The following is a 24969-nucleotide window of genomic DNA, read 5'->3' as shown; positions in this document are numbered from 1 at the left end:
CCTGGCACCACTACCTCCACTGGCACCGTGTTCCCGGCGCCCAACCCCGTCTCCGTGAAAAACAATTCCCCTGAACGTTCCCCCTCTCACGTTGAGCCTCTCGGCCTTGTAATTGAGCCTTCCACCCTGGGAAAAATATTCTGACTATTCACCATGTCTATACCTCTCTTACATTCGTAGACTTCAATCAGGTCACCCTTCAGCCTCCGTCTTTCAAACGGAAACAATCCGAGTTGATGCAACCTCTCCTCAGGGATAACTCCCTCCAGACCAGGCAATACCCCAGGACACCTTCTTTGCACTTTCTCCAAACCAACCAAGCCCATCTGGTCCAGTCGCGAGCAGAACTGCACATAATATTCCAAATGTGACCTAAATAAGGTTTTATATAACTGTAACATGATCTGCCATCAATTGTACTCAATACCCCGGTGGATGAAGGCAAGCAGACTGTCTGTCTTCTTGACCGCATTGCCCACCTGCATTGCATTTTTCATAGAAATATGGACCTGAACGCCCAGATCTCAGTGTATGTCAATGCTCTGAAGGGCTCTGCCATTTACTCAATAATTCACACCTGAATTTGATTTTCGAAAATGCATCGCCTCGCATTTGTCCGGATTGAACTGCACCTGTCATTTCTCTGCCAAACTCTCCGATCTATCATTATTCTGCATTCTCTGACAGACCCCGTCACTATCTGCAACCCCGTATATCGTAGTGGTCCCTGAAAACTTGCTAAACAGAGCACCGTAGTTTTATTCCACATCATTTGCATATATTAAAAACAAATATAGTCCAAGCACTGATCCACGTGGAACACCACGAGTTACATAACTCTATTCTCAAACACTCCCTTGCACTACTACTCTCTTTCTCCTGTTGCCAAGCCAGTTCTTTTACAATCTAGCTAGCACACCCGACTCCCACGCAACTTTATATTTTTTAGCAGTCTGCCATGAGGGACATTGTGAAACGCCATACTAACGTCCATGTAGTCGACATCTCCACCCTATCCCTCATGAATTAATTTTGGCACCTCCTCAAAAAAACTCAATGAAGTTGATAAGACAATACTGCTCCCGAACAAAACTATGTTGCCTGTCACTAACAAGTCCATTCGGTTCCAAATGCGAATAAATCCTGTCCCTCGGGAGTTCTCCAATAGCTTCCTCGCCATTGACGTCAGGCTCAACAGGCGATAGTTACCTCATTTATTATTGCTTACCGTCTTAAACAAAGGGAATTTAGCTATTGTCCAGTCCTCTGGAACCTCGCCTGTGGTCAAAAATAATGCAAAGCTTTCAGTGGAATCCCCCGGTTTTACCTCTTTTGACTCCCATGACCCTGGAATATATCCCATCTGGCAGAGGGCACATGTCTAACAGTGCATTGATAGATATCCAGCACTTGCTCCTTCGTTATGCTGACGCGTCCTCTATTATTCACACACCCTTAGAATCATATAATTTACAGTGCACAAGGAGGCCATTCGGCCCATCGAGTCGGCACCGGCCTTTGGAAAGAGCACCATACTCAAGGCCACACCTCGATCTTATCCCGATAACCCAGGAACACGTCCTAACTATTAAGGCAATAAGGGGCAATGTATCATGACTAATCCCTCTAAACTGCACATCTTTTGCTTGTGGGGAGAATGCAGAGCACATGGAGGAAACCCATGCAGACACATGGAGAATGGGCAGACTCCGCACGAACAGTGACCCAAGCGGGAATCTAACCTGGGACCCTGGAGCTGTGAAGCAATAGTGCCGGCCACTGTGCAAACTTGCCACCCAAACACTGTACTGCTGTGCCACCCATCCGCAACCCCAACATCCGTCATGCTCCTGTCCATGGTGAATACCGATGCAAAGTACTCTTTGAGGGTATCAACCACTTCCTCTGACTCCACGGCTGCCCTCCCTCCTTTGTCCTGGAGTGGGACTACTCTTTCCGTAGAAACCCTCTTGCTCCTCGCATATGTATAAAATGCATTGGGATTTTAATAAACCCAATGGCAATGACATTTCAAGCCCACTTTTAGCTCACCTAATTCCCCGCTTGAGTTTGTCAGTCTTGACAGAGTCACTCGCCGCTGTAATAATTGTATGTACTTATTTCAGCGAAGAGAATCTATTGTTTGAAATTGCACAGATTAAAATAGATTTTCACACTTTTAAATTACATTTTTAAATCAGTTGTACTTAACATAAATATTGACGTCAAAATAAATCTTCACTTCCAGGAAAATATTTCTGATCAAACATCTCACTTTGGTAAAGGGTATTCCACTGATTTATTATATTTATTGTTATTTTATTTACTACTTTCAGATCTAGTTACATTTAAATATCTGTATCACGTGCTGAGCTGAGCTACTGAAATGTATTCTGCAATTTCAAATATCTCACTGTTTCTTTGCAACCAAACTCCTTAAAGTAAGATTGGTCAACATGAGATGCCGGAGCAAACATTTCCCTCCAGCACAGTTCAGCAGTTACTGAGTTATCACATTCTCACTGTACATGAAGTCCTGATGATCTATTTAACAGTCATTTCTGTTCCGGTCAACACAGTTCACCGGACAAAGGCAAATATATCACTTGATCAACCGACTGGAGTGTATTTAGAAACAGAGAATGTCACCATTACCTGCACCGGCCAGACATGTGATTCTGATAAAACCTTCTCCGTTTACAAAGATGGTCAACATTTTAACGGTGCTGGAATTACCACACAGGACATCTCTGCAACTTTCTCATTTGCTGCAATCGGCAATAGAGGACATTTTGCGTGTTATTCTTATTGTGTGCATGATCAGAGAACATCCGCAGTGAGCGAATCTGTGATTGTGACAATAGCAGGTGAGGGACTGAAAACAGTGTTTTTTTTAAGATAACTGCTTCAGTTCATTGTTATTTTACAAAGCCTGTTTCATCTAATGTGAGAACATTTTCGGTCAGATACTGAGAGGGAGCATTTTAATTGAATAAAATCCTGACAGAATCCATGAACGTTTGGGGCCTGGATACTTGATCTATAACTATGAGCCAGAGAAGACCACACGAGCCAATCAGGAGGAGGTGTGAAGAATCCAGTCCACAGATGATGTGGTCTGGAACTGAACTGCAGACTGTGATCAATGCCACATGATGGCGCAGTCACTCCCACGCTGCGTGAGTATTTAGAGAGTGCTGCACTGTCAGGGGCTAGATATAAAGAAATTAGGGTTTGAGGTCGATAATCCGGAGCACAACTCCTTCTACAGCCCGTCCGTTTCCGCTACTGCGGAGGTGCTGCACTCTTGGAGGTAGATGTTAATTATTCAGGAACTGAGATCCATAACACAGGCTGACACGAACCTCGATGCCTGTACTGAAGAAGGCTGCACTGGGCGGGGTAGATGTATATGCTTTCAGGCTTGAGCTTCATAATCCACGCCGACACTAGCCCCCACCCCAAACCCGTGGAAAGAATGAGGGCGGGCTGCACCGGAGGTAATACGTGAATGAGCCGATTTAAGCAGATTTGATCGCACTCTCATGAGGCAGAGGAAAGCACATTTAACTCCCACTCCATGCAACCCCTTTTTAAATTCTTATTTCCCAGATGTTGGTTTCGCTGGCTGGGCCACAATCTATTCCAAATCCCTAATATCGCTGCAGAATGTGTTGGTGAGTTGCCTTCTTGAAGCGCAGTCCCTTGTGCTGCACACACCGTTAGAGAGGAAATACCCCGGTCTTCACACTGGGACAGTGAAGAAACAGCGATATATTTCCAACTCTGAGTTATTTGCCACAGGATTCCTAGTCGCCACAGTGTTTGTAAGGCTCGTCCAGTTCCGTTTCTGGACTTAGTACGCTACCCTGAGGAACTGCTGCAGTGATGTCCAGACAATTATGTGAGTGACCTTCAACAACCACAACCATCATACACTGCGCTTTGTATGACTCGAAACAGAGGACAGTTTCAGAACTCATTCCCATTGACTCCAGTTTTGCTAAGGCTCCTTGAAGCCATATTCGACCTTCGATATCAATGAAAGTGTTAGCTATCGTTTGGGTTCCAGCTCTTCTTTCCTTGTTTGACCCGAGGCTGTAATGATGCCAGCAGATGAGTAACCGTGGTAAACCGGATCTAAGCGGCAGTGAGCAAGTTATGGCTTAGTAAGTTCCGCTTGATAGCACTGTTGATTTAGTCAGGGAGCAGCTCAGTGGACTGTGAGACCAGTTTGTTTTCCGGAGAGACGCCATCAGTGGGTTGTACTCCTCAGGCAACCTACGGTATCCATGTGACCTCTCCCTGTCAGTTGTTCCCCCTGCCTGCGGTGTGGTGATCGGCAGGTTAAATCCCAACAATCAGCTCTCTCTTTGATCTGTGGCTGTGATCCTCAGAGACTCAGGGTGCTTTGAGACAGATCAATGGAGATTTTTGTCCTAACAATGGCCCTAATATGTATTCTTCTGATACATTTAGAACTAATCAACCCATTTTCTCTTTACCATAGATCGGCTGGCAAAGCCAAGGGCAGTCCTTGATCAATGGACCGGAGTGTATGTAAGAGGAGAGACTCTCACTGTTACCTGCACAGTGACTGGAGATAATCGAGAAAAATACTTCACATTTTACAAAGATAAACAACGTTTGCCCACCCGTCGAATTGACAGAAACGTCAAAATTGGACCAATCCGGGCCACTGGTAGAAGAAGTGAAGGGCGATATGCCTGTCAATATGGAATTTCCGTCGGTGGAAGGCAGCTAATATCCTCAATGAGCGAGACTGTGGAGGTGACCATTTCAGGTAAATAACATAGAAATGAAACTTCTGTTTATTCTGTGGGCTTTGATTATTGATTATTTCCGCTCCGGTTCACGGCAATAACAATTTAACTTTCATTTGGGGTGGCTCCGTGTCACCGGGGTGGCACGGTAGAAGCGACAGTATTTCTAAATGAGTGTCCATTTCATTCCTCAACGATTGATTCTCTAAATGACAGAATGTGGCATGAATTCACCGATGGTGCATCGGCTGTGGCTCTGGGGACTTAGGCGCCGGTATGGGGAGGAGGTGGTGGTGAAATGAGGGGCGGAGTGTGAGAGGTGTGCGAGTGGGGAAAGGTTCATTCACCTGGGGGAGATATTCAGCTAGCTACGGTGAAATTACAGTCCTGTGATTTCGGAGTTTATGACATAATATTGCTTGAAAGGAGCGGACTCTGCCATTGATTTTCTGCACCAACGAATGACCAATTCCGATCCTACAGCCCCCATTGAGAGCTCCATGTTGCTTCGTTAAACACCCGTCTCCACCTTCCAGCCACCCACCTCGTCATTCACTCTCTTTGTTGGTGTGACCAAAAGTTCAACTTCTTTTGGATTGTCTCAATGCAAATCCTCAGTACATAGAATTCTGGCTTTGTCTCAGAGATATACATCTATATATTCACCATGTTAATCCAGACTGACACATATATATATGAGCTAGGTTAATCCAGACTTACACTCCAGTATTGAGTGATGCACTATTGGAGCTCGATACATATAGTCTGGGACAAGAGCTCTATAATCTAGTCTGACAAATCTCCCAGTGCCAGTATTGAGTGTGCATTCCATTATTGGAGGTGGCTGTGTACACACTGGGACTTGTGCTTCATAACTCAGGCTGACAATAGCGCCTGTAACAGCCCTGTGGCTTGAGTGAGGGAGCAGCTCAGTTGGATGTGAGGCCAGTTTATGGTACGGAGAGACGCCAACAGTGGGTGTTACCACACGGGCAGCCTACGGTATCCATGTGACCTCACCCTGTCACCCATTCCCCCTGCCTGCGGTGTGGTGAACGGCAGGTTAAATCCCATCAATCAGTTCTCTCTAAAAAAGGAGATGGTGGCCTGTGATCCTCAGAGACTCAGGGAACTTTCAGACAGATCAATGGAGATTTTTTTATAACAAAGGCCCTAAAATATGTTCTTCTGATACATTTGTAACTATTATATCCACTTTCTCTTCACCATAGATCCGCTGGCAACGCCAAGGGCAGTACTTGATCAATCGACCGGAGTATATGTAAGAGGAGAGACTCTCACTATTACCTGCACAGTGACTGGAGATAATCGAGAAAAATACTTCAATTTTTACAAAGATAAACAATATTTGTCCTCCTATCAAATTGACAGAAACGTCAAAACTGGACGATTCGGGGCCACTGACAGAAGAAGTGAAGGGCGATATGCCTGTCAATATGGAATTTCCGTAGGTGGTAGGCAGCTAATATCCCCAATGAGCGAGGCTGTGGATGTGACCATATCGGGTAAATAACATAGAATAGAAAATTCTATGTTTATTCTGTGGGCTTTACGTATTGATTATTTCAGCTCCTGTTCAGGGCAATAACAGTTTAACTTTCATTTGGGGTGGCTCCGTGTCACCGGGGTGGCACGGTAGAAGCGACAGTATTTCTAAACGAGTGTCCATTTCATTCATCAACGATTGATTCTCTAAATGACAGAATGTGGCATGAATTCACCAATGGAGCATCGGCTGTGGATTTGGGGACTCAGAGAGCTGATATGGGTAGTGGGTGATTGTCAAATTTGATGCATGGTGTGAGGAGTATATTAGTAGGGAAAGGTGCATTCACTGGGAGATATTTTGCTAGCTCCGATGAATTCACAGTCCTGTGATTTCGGAGTTGATTACATAATATTGCTTGAAAGGAGCGGACGCTGCCATTGATTTTCTGTACCAACGAATGACCAATTCCGATCCTACCGCCCCCATGGAAATCTATATGTTGCTTAGTTAAACGCCGCTGTCATGTGAGAGTACCTTTATGAAATGGATGTTTATTACTGCAGTGATGTCAGAGAGTTGGTGGAGATGGCCTGTCTGTCAGCTTTTTACTTTCGCTTGAGGCTTTTGCTGCAGGGTGGATTTGGTTTAATTTTAGTTTTGGAGACACTGAAATCACACCAGGATGCGTATGAATCCCTGCAAGCTTATGAATGTTTATTTGGGGTTTTCAAAGTGGTAACTGCTCTCAGTACTGAATTTAAACCTGATGTGCTTCTGTTAAAAAATGTTTTAAGTCGTATGGGTGTTGAAAGGAAAGCATGGATTACTTAGTGTTGTATTCTTTGCGGGTTGTATTTGAATTAATGGTTGCTAAGATGTTCACTTTGTTTTAGAAAGCTTAACTTGTGTTCATAGAATAAACATTGTTTTGCTTTCAAATTCCTTTTCCATTTCTGCTGTACCGCTCCTGTAGAGTGGGCCGTGTGCTCCCCTTACCACAATCTATTAAAAGTTGTGGGTCTGGTAGGGCAGCACGGTGGCGCATTGCTGCCTCATGGCCCCGAGGTCCCAGGTTTAATACCGGCTCTGGGTCACTGTCCGTGTGGAGTTTGCACATTCTCCCCATGTTTGCGTGGGTTTCGCCCCCACAACCCAAAGATGTGCAGTGTCGGTGAATTTGTCACGCTAAATTGCCCCTTAATTGGAAAAATGAATTGGGTACACTAAATGAAAAACAAAAAGTTGTTGGTCAGGTGAACTCCATGATGCACTTTGGGGTTCTCTAAACCCTGGCCCAGAAGACCACTCTTCAACCTCCAGCTCTCCAACTGGTCATTCACTCTCTTTCTTGGAATGACCAATAGTTCAACTTCTTTTGGATTGTCTCCATGCTAATTCACCGGACATATAATTTTGGCGTAGTCTCGGATATATATATATATATGTATATTCACCAGGTTAATCCAGACAGAAACGCATATATATATTATCAAGTTAATCCAGACTGACACTCCAGACGTTGCCAGTATTGAATGCGACACTATTGGAGCTAGACACAGATAGTCTTCGACCAGAGCTCGATAATCTAGTCTGACACATCCCCCTGTGCCAGTACTGAGGGTGCATTTCACTATTGGAGGTGGCTAGAAACACACTGGGACTTGTGCTTCATAAATACTACCTGTAACAACCCTGTGGCTTTAGTCAGGGAGCAGCTCAGTGGACTGTGAGACCAGTTTGTTTTCCGGAGAGACGCCATCAGTGGGTTGTACCCCTCGGGCAACCTACGGTATCCATGTGAACTCACCCTGTCAGCTGTTCCCCCTGCCTGCGGTGTGGTGAACGGCGGTTAAATCCCAACAATCAGCTCTCTCTAAAAAAGGAGATGGTGGCCTGTGATCCTCAGAGACTCAGGTTGCTTTCAGACAGATCAGTGGAGATTTTTGTCCTAACAATGGTCCTAATATGTATTCTTCTGATACATTTATTACTATTCTGTCCACTTTCTCTTTACCATAGATCCGCTGGCAAAGCCAAGGGCAGTCCTTGATCAATGGACCGGAGTGTATGTAAGAGGAGAGACGCTCACTATTACCTGCACAGTGACTGGAGATCATCGAGAAAAATACTTCAATTTTTACAAAGATAAACAACGTTTGTCCTTCCGTCAAATTGACAGAAAGAACAAAATTGGACCATTCCGTGTCACTGATAGAAGCAATGAAGGGCGATATGCCTGTCAATATGGAATTTCCGCCGGTGGGAGGCAGTTAATATCCCCAATGAGCGAGACTGTGGATGTGACCATATCAGGTAAATAACATGGAATAGAAAATTCTATATTTATTCTGTGGGCTTTACGTATTGATTATTTCAGCTCCGGTTCCGGGCAATAACAATTTAACTTTCATTTGGGGCGGCTCCGTGTCACCGAGGTGGCACGGTAGAAGCGACAGTATTTCTAAATGAGTGTCCATTTCATTCATCAACGATTGATTCTCTAAATGACAGAATGTGGCATGAATTCACCAATGGTGCATCGGCTGTGGATTTGGGGACTCAGAGAGCCGGTATGGGGAGTGGGTGGTTGTCAAATTTGATGCAGGGTGTGAGGGGTATATTAGTAGGGAAAGGTGCATTCACTGGGAGATATTTAGCTAGCTCCGGTGAAATCACAGTCCTGTGATTTAGGAGTTGATTACATAATATTGCTTGAAAGGAGCGGACTCTGCCATTGATTTTCTGTACCAACGAATGAACAGTTCCGATCCTACAGCCCCCATGGAGAGCTATATGTTGCTTAGTTAAACGCCACTGTCATGTGAGAGTACCTTTCTGAAATGGATGTTGATTACTGCAGTGATGTCAGAGAGTGGGTGGAGCTGGGCTGTCTGTCAGCTTTTTCTTTCGCTTCAGGCTTTTGCTGAAGGGTGGGTTTGGTTTCATTTTAATTTTGGAGAAGCTAAAATGACAGCAGGATGTGTATGAATCCCTGCAAGCATATGAATGTTCATTTGGGGTTTTCAAAGTGGTAACTGCTTTCAGTGGTGAATTTAAACCTGATGTGCTTCTGTTAAGTTTTTTAAAAAGTCTTATGGATGTTAAAAGGAAAGCATGGATTACTTAGTGTTGGATTGTTTGGGGGTTGTATATGAATGAATGGTTGCTAAGCTGTTCGCTATGTTTTATAAAGGTTAACTTGTGTTCATGGAATAAATATTGTTTTGCTTTCAAATTCCTTTTCCATTTCTGCTGTACCGCTCCTGTTGAGTGGGCCGTGTGCTCCCCTTACCACAATCTATTGAAATTTGTGGGTCAGGTAGGGCAGCACCGTGGCGCATTGCTGCCTCATGGCCCCGAGCTCCCAGGTTCAATCCCAGCTCTGGGTCACTGTCCGTGTGGAGTTTGCACATTCTCCCCGTGTTTGCGTGGGTTTCTCCCCCACAACTCAAAGATGTGCAGGGTCGGTGAATTGGTCACGCTAAATTGCCCATTAATTGGAAAAATGAATTGGGTACACTAAATGAAAATCAAAAAGTTGTTGGTCTGGTGAACTCCATGATGCACTTTGGGGTTCTCTAAACCCTGGCCCAGAAGACCACTCTCCAACCTCCAGCCATCCAACTGGTCATTCACTCTCTTTCTTGGTATGACCAATAGTTCAACTTCTTTTGGATTGTCTCCATGCAAATTCACCGTGCATATAATTTTGGCCTTGTCTCGATATGTATATTCACCCGGTTAATCGAGACAGACGCGCATGTATATATTATCTAGATTAAACCAGACTGACACTCCAGACGTTGCCAGTATTGATTGCTACACTATTGGAGCTAGATACAGATAGTCTTGTACCAGATCTCTATAATCTAGACTGACACATCCCCCGGTGCCAGTATTGAGGGTGCATTTCACTATTGGAGATGGCTTTATACACACTGGGACTTGTGCTTCATAATTCAGGCTGAAAATACCACCTGTAACAAACCTGTGGATTTAGTCAGGGAGCAGCTCAGTGGACTGTGAGGCCGTTTTGTTTTCCGGAGAGACGCCAACAGTGGGTTGTATCCCTCGGGCAACCTTCAGTATACATGTGACCTCACACTGTCAGCTGTCCCCCCCTGCCTGCGGTGTGGCGAACGGCAGGTTAAATTCCAACAATCAGCTCTCTCTAAAAAAGATGATGGTGGCCTGTGATCCTCAGAGACTCAGGGTGCTTTCAGACAGATGAATGGAGATTTTTGTCCGAACAATGGCCCTAATATGTATTCTTCTGATACATTTATAACTATTCTATCCACTTTCTCTGAACCATAGATCCCCTAAAAAAGCCAAGGGCAGTCCTTGATCAATCAACCGGAGTATATGTAAGAGGAGAGACTCTCACTATTAACTGCACAGTTACTGGAGATAATCGAGAAAAATACTTCAATTTTTACAAAGATAAACAACGTTTGTCCTCCCGTCAAATTGTCAGAAACGACAATTTTGGAACATTCCGGGCCACTGGTAGAAGAAGTGAAGGGCGATATGCCTGTCAATATGAAATTTCCGTCAGTGGTAGGCAGCTAATATCCCGAATGAGCGAGACTGTGGAGGTGACCATATCAGGTAAATAACATTTAAATGAAACTTCTATGTTTATTCTATGTGCTTTACGTATTGATTATTTCAGCTCCGGTTCACGGCAATAACAATGTAACTTTCATTTGGGGCAGCTCCCTGTCACCGAGGTGGCACGGTAGAAGCGAACAGTATTTCTAAATGAGTGTCCATATCATTCCTCAACGATTGATTCTGTAAATGACCGAATGTGACATGATTTCACCGACGGTGCATCAACTGTGGTCGTGGGGACTCGGAGCCGGTCGGGGGAGCGGGTCGTGGTGATATTGGTGGTAAGGTGTGATGGGTATGTTAGTAGGGAAAGATTCATCCATTCGGGGGCGAAATTGATATGCTAAGGTGAAACCATAGTCCTGTGGCGGATGGGGTTTATTACAGGCATAAAGTACCGGACTGTGCCATTGATTTCCTCTATCAACGAATGCCCAATTCCGTACCCCCTTCCCCCTGGAGTGGTATCTACTGCATATACTGTCAAATATCACCCGACAACCTGCACCCACCGCGTCATTCATTCTCCTTGTTCGTATGACCAGCAGTTCGACTTCATTTGGGTTATCTCCAGTTGAGATCTCCGGACCGATAATTGTAGCTTTGTCTCGGAGGTCGGCATGTTGTCATATCATAGAATTTACAGGGCAGAAGGAGGCCATTCGGCCCATCGTGTCTGCACCGGCTCTTGGAAAGAGCACCCTACCAAAGGTCAACACCTCCACCCTATCCCCATAACCCAGTAACCTCACCAACACTAAGGGCAATTTTGGACACTAAGGGCAATTTATCATGGCCAATCCACCGAACCTGCACATCTTTGGACTGTGGGAGGAATCCGGTGCACCCAGAGGAAACCCACGCAGACACGGGGGGGACGTGCAGACTCCGCACAGACAGTGACCCAAGCCGGAATCATACCCGGGACCCTGGAGCTGTGAAGCAATTCTGCTATCCACAATGCTCCCGTGCTGCCCCTGTAATATCCTCAATATCAAGCAACATAATCGTAAACTCACTGTACCCTCTCCAAAGCCTCCATATCCTTCAGGCTCAATGCCGTGGATGAAGGAGAACCTGACACATTCCTTCTTTCCGAGTTTCTCTACCTGCGTTTTCACTTTTAGTTACCTGTCGACCTGTACACTCTGGTCCCTCTGCCTTTCACTACCTCGGAAGTTCTGATATTTATTGCTTATTTCGCACTCGTATTAGATGTTTCAAAATGCATTACCTCACATTTGTCCACATCAGACTCCATCTGGCATCTCTCTGCCGAAGTCTCCAACCGATCAGTATCCTGCTGTGCAGACCCGATGGGCCGAATGGCCTCCTTCTGCACTGCATGCTCTATGTTTATGTTCATCAATTGCAAATATATATCCAGCTCTCTTCGGCAAAGTCCTATGCAATCCACCTCCAACAGTAGGCAGCGCATTCAAAACCCCCAAAACATATCACTCATAGCTCTCTTGATTGCCGTCTTGTAATTGTGACCGCTAGTCACTGACATACCAATTAGTGGAAAAGGAATATCCTCTTGACCCTGTCAAAATTGTTCAGAATATTCGCCGCTTAATGTTCTCTGATCCAAGGAAACCTGTCCAAGGAGGAGGGGCCGCATCTCACCTGCAGGGGCACTAATATCTTGGCTGGTAGGTTTGCTAGAATCACTAGGGAGGATTTACCGTAGTATGTCAGGGGTTGGAAACCCCTCAACGTTAGCGTAGAAAGTGTAATAACTGAAGGGGGAACATAGAACAAGAGAACGACATCAGCCGCAGGCAGAGCAAAGAGGGTGACAAGTGTGAGAAGAGTGGAGTCAATGCAGGACTGAGGATGTTGTATGTTAATGCACACAGTGTACGGAACAAGGTAAATGAGCTTGTTGTACGCATTGAAATTGGCAGGTACGATGATGTGGGCATCACAGAGATGGTGCTGCAGGGGGATCAGGACTGGTATCTATATATCCAAGGATATGTGTCCTATCAAAAGGGCAGGCAGGTGGTCAAAGGGGCGGGGTTGCATTATTGGTAAGAATGAAGATAAATCGATCGCAACGAGCGGTATGGGACAGAAGGCATAGAATCTCCAGGTAGGCTGAGGAATCGCAAAGGTAAAAGTACCTGATGGGAGTTATGTACAGGCCCCCTGGCACTGGTCAGGATGTGTGGCAGATAATAAATCAGGAGATAGAAAAGGCAAGTGAAAAAGGCAATATTGTGTTATGGGCGAGGCGTTTTCAGGACCCCAAAATGTATCATGGAGTTCAACCAACCTCTGCTTTTAATGGATGTGTTGCTTTTCCTAGCACACGGCTTTTTCCTTAGTTGTGGGATTATAATTATGGACACGTGGGTTTTTAAACACAAAACAATGTTTATTCCATGAACTCAACTCACATCTTAAATAAACATTGGATCTCTCAACACCCCTTACTACAAAGATAACTCAGAATATATTGCAACAGTAAATAACTCCTTAAAATGTTCCTTCAAACTTCCAAGAGACTTAACATCTTTAAACAGTATCACATCAGGTTAAAGGATATATATTTTTCTGTAAAATGGCAGAGATCTATTAGCTCGGTTGACATCAGCTCCAGCACCTTGCTTTCTTCCTACAAACACTCTGAAACACACAGACACACACAACCTGCTTTTTCCAACTGGCTTTCTCCCTCCAATCAACTCATAGCGAACCAGAACTTCTCACACTGGCTTTCTCCTTTTAATTAGCTCACAGCAAAACAGCCAGGCACTTTGAAACTGCCCTCAGCAAAACCAGCCAGGCACTTTTCAAACTGCAAAACCAAACTGCAAAATTGCTGAACTGAACTGAGCTCCACGCACTCTATGACATCATTGTTTTCTTAAATGTACATTGCTTAAATATCCAGTTCTTAAAGGCACTCTCGCATGACACCTCCCCCCCCCCCCCCCAAAGAAAATTAAACCCAACAACTTCAAGATGGTTTCATTTTTCACCTTTGCACCATCAATTAAGAAATGCACAAAGTAAATATACATTTTCATTTAAAGAAAACCACACACTCAAACAGGTATAATAATATAGTCCATTCATCTTTGTTCTTCCTCCAACCGAAATCCTTCTCGACTGACAGCCTCTTTGAACAAAGTCTCTGCACGATCCATCCATTCCTCTACTCCTCGGTATTTCTCTTCAGAATCAGATACTTTATTTCAATCTGACCACAGAGTCCCTTGCAATTCTCCAATACAGGAACATTGGTGATCACAGCTTTCAGGTAGTCAAATGCCTGTTGAAAGTCCGCTGTCCATTGAAATTTTTGACGTGTCATTAGCAAGTCCATCAGTGGAGTAATCACGCAGCAAAACTTTTGCACAACTGTTCGATCAAATTCATTCATGCTAGGAGATCACATTATTCCTCTTCGTCTTGAGGGTACTGGAAACTCCGCAAGGAAAGTGTTTCGGGCTTCTCCAAATTCACTTTCGGCTCGGTTCATCACCAAACCCGCCTCCTGAAGTCGATCGAAGAACTCTACACGATGTTTTAAATGTTCTTTCCATGTCTGGAAGTTGGAAATAAAAGCAAATTGTCCCACTTTCTCCATTCAATCCTTCAATGGTGGGATAGGATAAAAGTCCGTTCTTGTAACTGTATTCACCTTTCGATAGTCCACACACAACCGTTGGGTACCGTTTGGTTTAGGTACCATCACTATGGCTGAGCTCCACTGACTGCAACCCACTTCAATTATGCCATTTTTAAGCATACTCTCACTCTCTCTGTTAACCTGTGACAATTTTAAAGGGTTAAGTATATATGGATGTTATTTGATAGGAACCGCATTTCCCACTTCTACATCATGTGCAGCCATTTTAGTACTTCCCAAATTAACTCTCCAAACGTTCCCACGTGATATCAATAACTCTTACAGGTCAGTTCGTTTTTCCTCTGGAAGGTAACTTAACAATTCATCCCAATTTTTAAGAACATCCCCATTTTCCAATTTAATTTGAGGTATGTCAAATTCAGCCATCTGGATTCGGCTCGTCACTTTGAGTTAGAATCATTAAAACCTCCTCTTTCTCTCCTTCCCTTTCAAAGTACCTTTTAAGAATATACACATGACACACTCGGTGAGTCTTCCTTCTATCTGGTGTTTTTAACCACATTATTCACCTCACTTAATTTCCTTTCAATTTGATTCGGTCCACAAAACCTAGCTTTTAAAGGCTCCCCTCCCACTGGTAACAACACTAAAACTTTATCCCCATTGGCAAAACTACGAGCTTTGCATTTCTTATCCTCTACCCGTTTCATCACATATTGTGCAACTTTCAAATGTTGTCTAGCCAATTCACCTGCTCTATTTACTCGTTCCCTAAAATTTGACACGTAATCCAATAGTGTAATTTCCTGTTTCTCACCCACCAATTTTTCCCTAATCAATGTAAGTGGTTCTCTTACCTCATGACCAAAAATTAGTTCAAAAGGACTAAATTTGGTATACTCATTAGGCGCATCTCTAATTGCAAACAGTACGAATGGAATTCCTTTATCCCAATCCACTGGATAATCTTGACAATACGCCCTCAACATTGTCTTTAATGTCTGATGCCACCTTTCTAGCGTTCCCTGCGATTCTGGATGGTACGCAGTTGATTTAAATAGTTTTCTTCCTCAGCTGTCCATAACTTCTTTGACTAACTTTGAAGAAAATTCGTCCCTTGATCCGATTGAATTTCTGTGGGTATTCCATATCTCGGAAAGAATTTAAATAACTCCTCCACAATCCTTTTAGCTATAATATTATGTACTGGAATGGCCTCTGGAAACCTAGTAGACACATACATTGCAGTCAAAAGATATTGATTCCTACTTTTTGTTTTAGGAAGCGGTCCTACACAATCGATTAGGACCCTTGTAAAAGGTTCTCCAAATGCTGGAATGGGTATTAAAGGCGCTGGTTTTATCACCACTCGAGGTTCCCCTATCACTTGGCATGTGTCACATGATTGACAAAATTTAACTATATATTTATGTAGTCCAGGCCAATAAAAATGTTTCTGGACTTTAGCTTGCATTTTCCTTATTCCCAAATGACCTCCCACTGGTACCTCATGTGCAACTCGCAACACCTCCTTTCTGTACCTTACCGGCAATACTACTTGATGAACGTCTTCCCACTTTTCATTCGTCTGCATAAGTACAGGTCTCCATTTTCTCATCAAGACATCATTTTTACAGTAATAGCACTCTGGTATACTCTCAGATTCCTCTTCCGTATATGCTTTCTGATATATGCGTTTTATTTCTACATCTTTCTGTTGTAACTCCGCCAATTTTCCAGAACCAAAAATATCCGCCTGATCCTCCTCCACCTGTTCTTGTTCTTTTTCAACCATCTGATCAAAATTCGTTTCTGATAATTGCACTTCAACTTCATCTTCACTCCTTGATTTCTGCTCTTGTCTTAACCTGTGACTTTGCGACCTTGTTACTACACAATCCTGAAAAATCCCAGGATATTCGTCCTTCAACACTTCAGTTCTCTGATTTTCCACTGGCTTATCAACCACAGTAGGCATCACTCCCACCTGCGATCCAGCCATATCATTACCCAAGATAAACTGTATTCCTGGACAAGGTAGTTTATCTATTACTCCTACTACCACGTCACCACTCTTCACTGGACTTTCAAACCTTACCTTATATAATGGAACGCTACTCCTCTCAACCTGAATTCCACAAATCACCACCTTTTCTGGCAACATTCTTCCCAAACTGCATAATTCCTCATCTCATACCAATAAAGATTGACTATCCTCTGTATCTCTTACTATTGTGACTTTTTTTCCTGCTGCTCCTGATACACATGAGTAAACTTTACCCACACAAGTAAATTCTTTAAATACATCTGGCACATTCTTAACAATTACTTCTTGAACAGACTGTCCAATCGATTGCACCTGCTACGCTTCCCTTGGGCTTTCCTTTACCACTCTAACAAACCCCACTGTCTTATCTTGTTTTACCACACCAGCCTTCCCAGTGCTTTTCCTCAACCCCCCAACACTGTGACGTTACATGGCCTAGTTTATTACAGTGAAAACATCTGAAACTTTTCATTTTTTTTCCACCCTCCTGGATTTATTTTTTAATCTGAGGTACACTCTCTTTATTGTCTCCCATCAGATCACCTTTACCTTTACCACTTGAGTATTTCTCATGTCCCCAGTTTCTATCCCTCACTGGCTGAAACTGATGTCGGAAACCAATCTTTGATTTATGCACTAATTCATAATCATCTGCCATTTCCGCAGCTAATCCTACAGTTTTAACCCTCTGTTCTTCCACATGAGTTCTCACTACATCAGGAATTGCATTTTTAAACTCTTCCAAAAGTATAATATCTCTGAGAGCTTCAAACGTTTGGTCTATTTCCAAAGCCCTTATCCACCTATCAAAATTACTCTGTTTGAGCCTTTCAAGCTCCATGCATGTTTGACCAAATTCTATCCTTAAATTTCTAAACCTTTGTCTGTAAGCTTCAGGCACTAGCACGCATGCACTTATGATGGATTTCTTCACCTCTTCATACGTTCCAGGTACCTCCTCCGGTAGTGATGCAAACACTTCACCAGCTCTAACTACCAGCTTTGTTGGAATCAGTAACATGCACATGTCCTGTGGCCATTTCATTTGTTTAGCTACATTCTCAAATGAAATGAAAAAGGCTTCCACGTATTTCTCTTCAATCCTTGGCAATGCTTGGACATATTTAAATAGATTCCCAACAAACCTTCGACTCTCTTTATCGTTTTCCCTGATCTGTATCTCCCTTTCATTTTCTTTTTGTTCTGCTAGGGCTATTCATTCTTTTCTCCTTTCTTCTCTCTCCTTTTCTTTTTCCTCTCTCTGTCTTTCTCTTTCTTTTTCCTCTCTCTCTATCTCTTTCATTTTCCTCTATCTCACTCTCGTACGTCAGCCGCTTTAATTCTCTCTCATGTTCCATTTGTTTAATTTGCAACTGAATTTTTGCCATTTACAATGAGTCAAACTCTATCTTGGCAAATTTAAATGCTTAACCACCGCCATAATTACCTCATCTTTTCGCATTTTGTCAGGTAATGTTAACTGCAATGTTCTTGCCAAATCTAACAGTCTGCTTTTCGTTTCTGTCCGTAAACTACTACGTGTGACATTCTCCACCCCCAAAAACTTCTGAGCTTCTGAAAGAGCCATTATTCAGAACACTCTCACATGAACTAAAATACCGCACCGGAAAAGCAACAAGCCTTCACTGTCTTTAAGTTCACAAAAGCCAATCCAATAGATAGACTTTTATCCCGGGCGAGCCCCCAATTGTTATGGGCGAGGCTTTTTTAGAACCCCAAAAGGTATCATGGAGTTCAACCAACCTCTCCCTTTAATGGATTTGTTGCTTTTCCTCGCACACGGCTTTTTCCTTAGGTGTGGTATTACAATTATGGACACGTGGGGTTTTAAACACAAAACAATGTTTATTTCATGAACTCAACTAACATCTGAAATAAACATTGGATCTCTGAACACCCCTTACTTCAAAGATAACTCAGAAAATATTGCAACAGCCAATAACTCCTTACAATGTCCCTCCAAACGTCCAAGAGACTCAACACCTTTAAACAGTATCGCATCAGGTTAAAGGATATATATTTTTTCTGTAGAATGGCAGAGATATATTAGCTCGGTTAACTTCAGCTCTTCCTGCAAACTTCGTTTCTTCCTGCAAACTCTCTGGGAAAATACAGACACATACAACCTGATTTTTTCCATCTGGCTTTCTGCCTCCAACCAACTCATAGCAAACCAGAACTTCTCAAGGTGCTGTCTCACACTGGTTTTCTTATTTTAATCAGATCACAGCAAAACAGCCGGGCACTTTTAAACTGATCTCAGCAAAACCAGCCAGTAACTTTTCAAACTGCAAAACCAAACTGCAAAATGGCTGAACTGAACTGAGCTCCACCCACTCTATGACATCACTGTTTCTTAAAGGTACATTGCTTAATCATCCAGATCTTAAAGGCACTCTCGCATGAAAATTGCAATAATCATGGCGGATTTCAATATGCAGGTGCACTGGGGAAATCAATTTCGTTGTGGATCCCAAGAAAAGGAATTTGTGGAATGCCGAACAGATGTTTTTTTAAGAGCAGCTTGCGACAGAGCTTGCTCGGAAACAGGCAATTCTGGGTTTGGTGATGTGTAATGAGGTAACTTGATTAGGGAACTTAATGTGAAGGAACCCTTAGGGAGCAGTGACCACAATATGTTAGAATTTACCCTGCAGTTTGATGGGAAGTTGCTGGAATCAGATGTAACGGTTTTAAAATTAAATAAGGAAAACTACAACGACATGAGGAAGGAGCCGGCCAGTGTTCATTGGAAAAGACGCCTAGCAAGGAAAACAATGGATCAGCAATGGAAGGAGCTTTTGGGGATTATTCGGGAGGCACAACATAAATTCATCCCATTGAGGAGGAAACATGCTGAGGGGAGGATAAGGAATCCATGGCTGACGAGGGAAGTAAAGAATCAGATGAAAACAAAAGATAAAAGGTTGCAAATTGGCGAGGATTAGTGGGAAGCCAGGGGATTGGGAAGCCTTTAAAAGCGAGCAGACAACTACTAAAAAAACAGAAACGGGGGAGAACATGAAATATGAGGGTTTTGTAAGGGCCACGAAGAATCCAGCACGAGTTTTAAGGATACAAAGTAATAACATTTATTTACTATAACATATATACATAACAGTAGCAGTAACTTCCCTTGCTACACACTCCTTCCTGCTGGTTCCTGAACTGGCCAGCTTATTTATACTAGGAGTTTACTAGTGGTTTCTCCGCCCCCCCCTCATTGGGGAAGCTCATACTCCCACAGGATTGTGGGATAGTCATTAGTCCCCAGCCAATGGTAAGTAGGCAGGTTATAACATCCCCCCCCCCCCCCCCCCAAGTCCAAGGAATCCACCGAAGACCATGGCGAAGGAGGGTGCCGGACTCGTTTGCCGCAGGCCGGACACCATTTGCACACAGCGGTGGATCAGGCGGCGTGTAACGAGGCGGAGACCAGCGCGTCCGTGATGAATGGCGCGGTTGTACATCCACTGCCCGTGGACCCGAGGATTCCCCCTCTTATGCATCCTGTGTCTCCATCTCGGAGTCAGAGTCTGCTGCCTCCATCATGTCAGCGTCTCTATCTCCATTCGGTCCCGTAAAGACCTGCGCACGCTTCGAGTGAGGCACCAGTGGAAGATTGTGAGGACTACCTTCCCTTGTCTCTGGTCTCTGCGGCTGTTGAAATGAGCCCCGGGGGCGGGGAATCTTTTGAGGGGATGGTCTTCTGGACCGAACGTGGTCTACATGTTTTCGCTGGAGACGACCCTGGGCTTGCACTTGGTAAGACATAGGGCCCGTTTGGCAAAAGATTACACCAGGAACCCATTGGGCACCACCAGCAAAATTCCGAACGGGTGCAAACTGCCGAATCGGCCGATGCCGAGAAAATCCCTGTCACTGCCGTTCTTGTGTGTGGCGTACTTTTGCGCCAATGTCCGGGAAAACCATACTAAGGCGGGTGCGACGTCTCCGGCCCATTAGGAGTTCTGCGGCAGCTACCCCAGTCACTGCATGGCGCGGGGGGGGGGGGGGGTCCTGTACGTAAACAAAAAGCGAGCCTGTCTCGAGTCCATTGATCCGGAAGACTGCTTCTTTAGGCCTCTTTTGAATGTCTGCACTGCGCGCTCTGCCAACCTATTTGAAGCCGGGTGGTAAGGGGCAGTGCGGATATGGCGGATGCGGTTCACCTTCGTGAACCTCGCAAACTCCTCACTCGTGAATGGAGGGCCATTGCCCGTGACCAGCACCTCGGGGAGACCATGAGTACTAAACGATAGACGCATTGTTTCAATTGTTGCACAGGACGTTGTCCCCTGCATCTTATGCACCTCTAGCCATTTGGACTGGGCGTCAATTAGTAGAAGGAACATGGATCCTTGAAAAGGGCCCGCGAAATCTGCCCAAGGCCGCCCTGGCCATTACCAGTGATGTAGGGGCGCGGCCGGCGGAAGCTTCTGATGCTCCTGGCAAATGGAGCAGTTTTGGGCCACCTTCTCAATGTCGGTGTCGAGGCCTGACCACCAGACATAACTCCGGGCCAACATTTTCATTTTGGTCACACCTGGATGCCCATTGTGCAAGTCTGATAGTATCAGCTCCTGGCCTTTTTCCGGGACAATCACACGCGTCCCCCACAAGAGGATGCCGTCTTCCACGCTGAATTCTGACAGCTTGGAGGAAAATGCCCGCAACTCGCCTGGGAGCTGTCTATGCTGCCCATCATACAGGACTATGTGCCGAGCCTTTGACAGGACTGGCTCCGTCTGGGTCCACTCACGGATCTGTGATGCCGTGACAGGCAAGGTGTCCATAAAACCTAGGGTTGCAACCACCTCACCGATCGTGGGGGTCGACATGGGGCCGGTCGATAAAGGCAATCGGCTCAGTGCGTCGGCATTTGCTGTCTGCGCACCTGGTTTGTGCTCCAGAGAATACTCGTAGGCAGCAAGGAACAAAGCCCAGCGCTGGATCCGTGCAGAAGCAATCGGCGGTATTGGCTTATCCTCTCTGAAAAGTCCCAGCACGGGCTTATGATCAGTCACGATAGTGAAATGGCGGCCGTACACGTACTGGTGGAAGCGTTTCACCGCAAAAACCACTGCCAAGCCCTGCTTCTCGATCTGCGCGTACTTTTTCTCCGCTGCAGTCAATGTGCGGGAGGCGAAAGCTATCGGTCGTTCGGCCCCGTTCTCCACCTTGTGGGACAGGACGGCCCCAATACCATACGGGGATGCATCACATGTGACGAGCAAAGGCTTTCCAGGATCATAGTGGGTTAGTAACCCAGACGACGACAATTGTTGCTTTACCCGCCGGAAAGCGGTTTCTTGCGGCTGACCCCAAACCTAGGTGTGATTTTTCTTTAGCAGAAGGTGCAAAGGGGCCAGCGTAGTTGCCAGATTGGAGAGGAACTTCCCGTAATAGTTTATGAGACCGAGAAAACAACGAAGATGCGAAGTGTCAGCCGGGGTGGGGGCCTGTTGAATTGCACGCACCTTCTCTGCGACGGGGTGCAGACCTTCGCGGTCCACCAGATAACCTAGGTAGACTACTTCCTTTGCATGAAATACGCACTTTGTGCGACGTAAACGGACTCCAGTCTCCGAAAGGCGTCAAAGGACAGCCTCCAGATTTTCCAAATGTTCCTGCTCCGAGTCCCTGTAATTAAAACGTCATCTAGGTAGACAGCCACACGTGGTAAACCTCTCAAAATGTCCACCATAACACGTTGAAAAATTGCGCAGGCAGAGGATACTCCAAAGGTCAATTGTGTATATTCATACAGGCCCCGGTGTGTATTAATCGTTACATATGGTCGGGAGGCAGGGTCCAGCTCCAACTGCAGGTAGGCGTGACTCATATCTAATTTTGTGAACGAGAGTCCACGTGCAAGTTTCGCGTAAAGATCCTCGATGCGAGGCATTGGATATCGGTTGAATCGGGACACCGTATTCACTGTAAGTTTATAGTCGCCACACAAGCGAACTGTGGCATCTGGCTTCATTACAGGTACAATTGGTGCTGCCCAGTCAGCAAAACAGACGGGCCTGATAATACCCAAACTCTCCAAACGAGTGAGCTCACCTTCTACCTTCTCGAGCAAGGCGCAAGGCATTGGGCGCGCCCGGAAATAGCGCGGCGTGGCTCCTGGTTCAACTTGGATACGGGCTACGGCCCCTTTTAGTTTCCCCAAACCAGGCTGGAATACATCTGGATATCGTCGTAGCACCTCGGTCAACCCTTCAGAAATTGTTTGGAGGATGTGCTGCCATTGCAACCGCAAATGGCGCAACCAGTCCCGACCCAACAGGCTGGGCCCATGGCCGCGCACCACGATAAGTGGGAAACGCCCTTCCTGGCGTCCATAGACAACAGGGGTCATTGTAGTTCCAGCAATGTCCAGTGGTTCCCCCGTGTAGGTGGCCAACCTGGCCTGTGAGTCAGTTAATGTAAGAGTCTGTATACCCTGCTTGATGCGGTCGAATGCCCTCTGGGCGATCACGGAGACTGCTGCGCCAGTATCCAACTCCATCTCAAGCGGGTGGCCATTGACCCGTACTGTCACCTTAATGGGGGCCACACGGGGAGCTGCCACACAATGTAACTGCAGGCAGTCATCCTCCGTCTCCACGTCCTCAGAAGTAGTCGCCGCAGGTTCATCCACATGGAAGGTATGGCCTCTGGGCTGGTCCCAGTTTTTGTCGGAACGACGGCGCCTCTGGCGCCGCCAGGACCGCCGTCCGCGACGGGGTCGGCGCCTACAAGTCTGACATGGACATGGCTCCTCATCCATTGGCTCTGGAGAAGGCTCCCTTCGGGGAGGAATGTCCGACGGCCACTGGCGTCGGTCCGGATGTTGCCTCGCTCAAGGTACCGCAGGGGTGCGGAGGGACGTTTTCGGACGGAAGGGGTTGCGCCCCAACGCATCCGTTGCGTGTACTGGTTCCAGCTTTCCAGCGCAGCATCAAAAACATCCAAACGTCCGTACAGAGGCATGGTATAATAGAAAACAACTTCCAACCTGTATCCAACAAAAATTCAGGGAGGTGGCTTCAGCAGTGTAGACGGCTATTCGCTTTAACCTTCGTTGCCAGTTTTGTAAGGGCCACGAAGAATCCAGCAGGAGTTTTAAGGATACAAAGTAATAACATTTATTTACCATAACATATATACATAACAGTAGCAGTAACTTCCCTTGCTACACACTCCTTCCTGCTGTTTCCTGAACTGGCCAGCTTATTTATACTAGGAGTTTACTAGTAGTTTCTCCACCCCCTCATTGGGGAAGCTCATACTCCCACAGGATTGTGGGATAGTCATTAGTCCCCAGCCAATGGTAAATAGGCAGGTTATAACAGAGGGCAAGTTAGCTGGCAATGTAAAAGATATAAAAAATGTAAGAGAGGCAATAATAGATGTTGGGCCACTGGAAAATGTGGCTGGAGAGTAATAATAGGAAACAGAGAAATGGCAGAAGAACTGAATACTTACATTTATTGTGGACCAGGGTTTAGAAAACTCCAAAGTATATCATGGAGTTCAGCTGTCCCACGACTTTTAATAGATGTTGCTTATGGGGAGAACAAGGGTCCACTCTCCATCAGTTATGCAACTGAGACCATAAGTATTTTTTAAAAAACAAAACAATGTTTATTCTATGAACACAGTTAACATTTTAAGAAACGCACAGTAAACATCTTATCAACTACGAACACACGTAACCCCAGAGATACAATACTCTATAGATAGCCCTCAATGCCTTTTCCAGCAAGATCCATATGTTAAACCCTTTTAACAACGATAGCAGGTTTAAATTCTCTCCATAAACAGGTATTTCTTTGAAATTATCAAGTGAGCTGATGACATTCTTTAGCTTGTCGAGAGTGGTCATTACACATTTGTTTGCTTTGATAATAGCTCTTCAAGTCTGAAAACGAAACCAAAAACATAGCCACAAAGCAGCTTTTCAGCTCAAAACGAAGTAAAAGACTGAAAGACAGCACAGCCCCAGCCAAACACTGACATCACTGCAGCTATTTGCTAAACACCCATTTCCTAAAAAGTACATCCACCTCACACCTCACACCAAGATTAAAAAAATAAACCATCAACTTTAAGATGCTTTCATTTTTCACCTTTTTATTTTCCTTTTGAGAAATACTGACAGTAAAATATCTTTACGTTTCACAAAACAAATGATGCAAACAGGTATAACAACATAATCCATTTTACTTCTTCTTCCTCCACCGAACCTGCTTCTCTTCATCACATTCGTGACAAAGCATCGGCTATCACGTTTTCTCGTCCTGGCACACGTATTATTTTTTAATGAAATGGGTGTAACAGTAACCTCCATCGAAACAGTCCGGCATTGTTATTCCGGAATCGCTCCAAAAGCCTC

At 45.0% G+C, this 24969-nt stretch overlaps 1 protein-coding gene across 1 annotated transcript in view; it reads left to right on the top strand.

The window, feature by feature from the left end:
• The first annotated feature begins 6215 nt into the window (after positions 1–6215).
• Positions 6216–24969, top strand: part of LOC140399660 (uncharacterized) — a 44450-nt gene continuing 25696 nt past the window's right edge. Inside the window, exons 1-3 of the mRNA XM_072489204.1 lie at positions 6216–6310; positions 8314–8607; positions 10612–10905. Coding sequence (XP_072345305.1) covers positions 6280–6310; positions 8314–8607; positions 10612–10905 — 619 coding nt within the window. The 5' untranslated portion in view covers positions 6216–6279. The remainder of the gene's footprint in view (positions 6311–8313; positions 8608–10611; positions 10906–24969) is intronic.

This window comes from Scyliorhinus torazame, chromosome 23, assembly GCF_047496885.1.
Source record: "Scyliorhinus torazame isolate Kashiwa2021f chromosome 23, sScyTor2.1, whole genome shotgun sequence".
NCBI classification, from domain to species: Eukaryota; Metazoa; Chordata; class Chondrichthyes; order Carcharhiniformes; family Scyliorhinidae; genus Scyliorhinus; species Scyliorhinus torazame.
The sequence above is the reverse complement of the archived record's forward strand: the minus strand, read 5'-3'. Positions and strand labels throughout refer to the sequence as shown.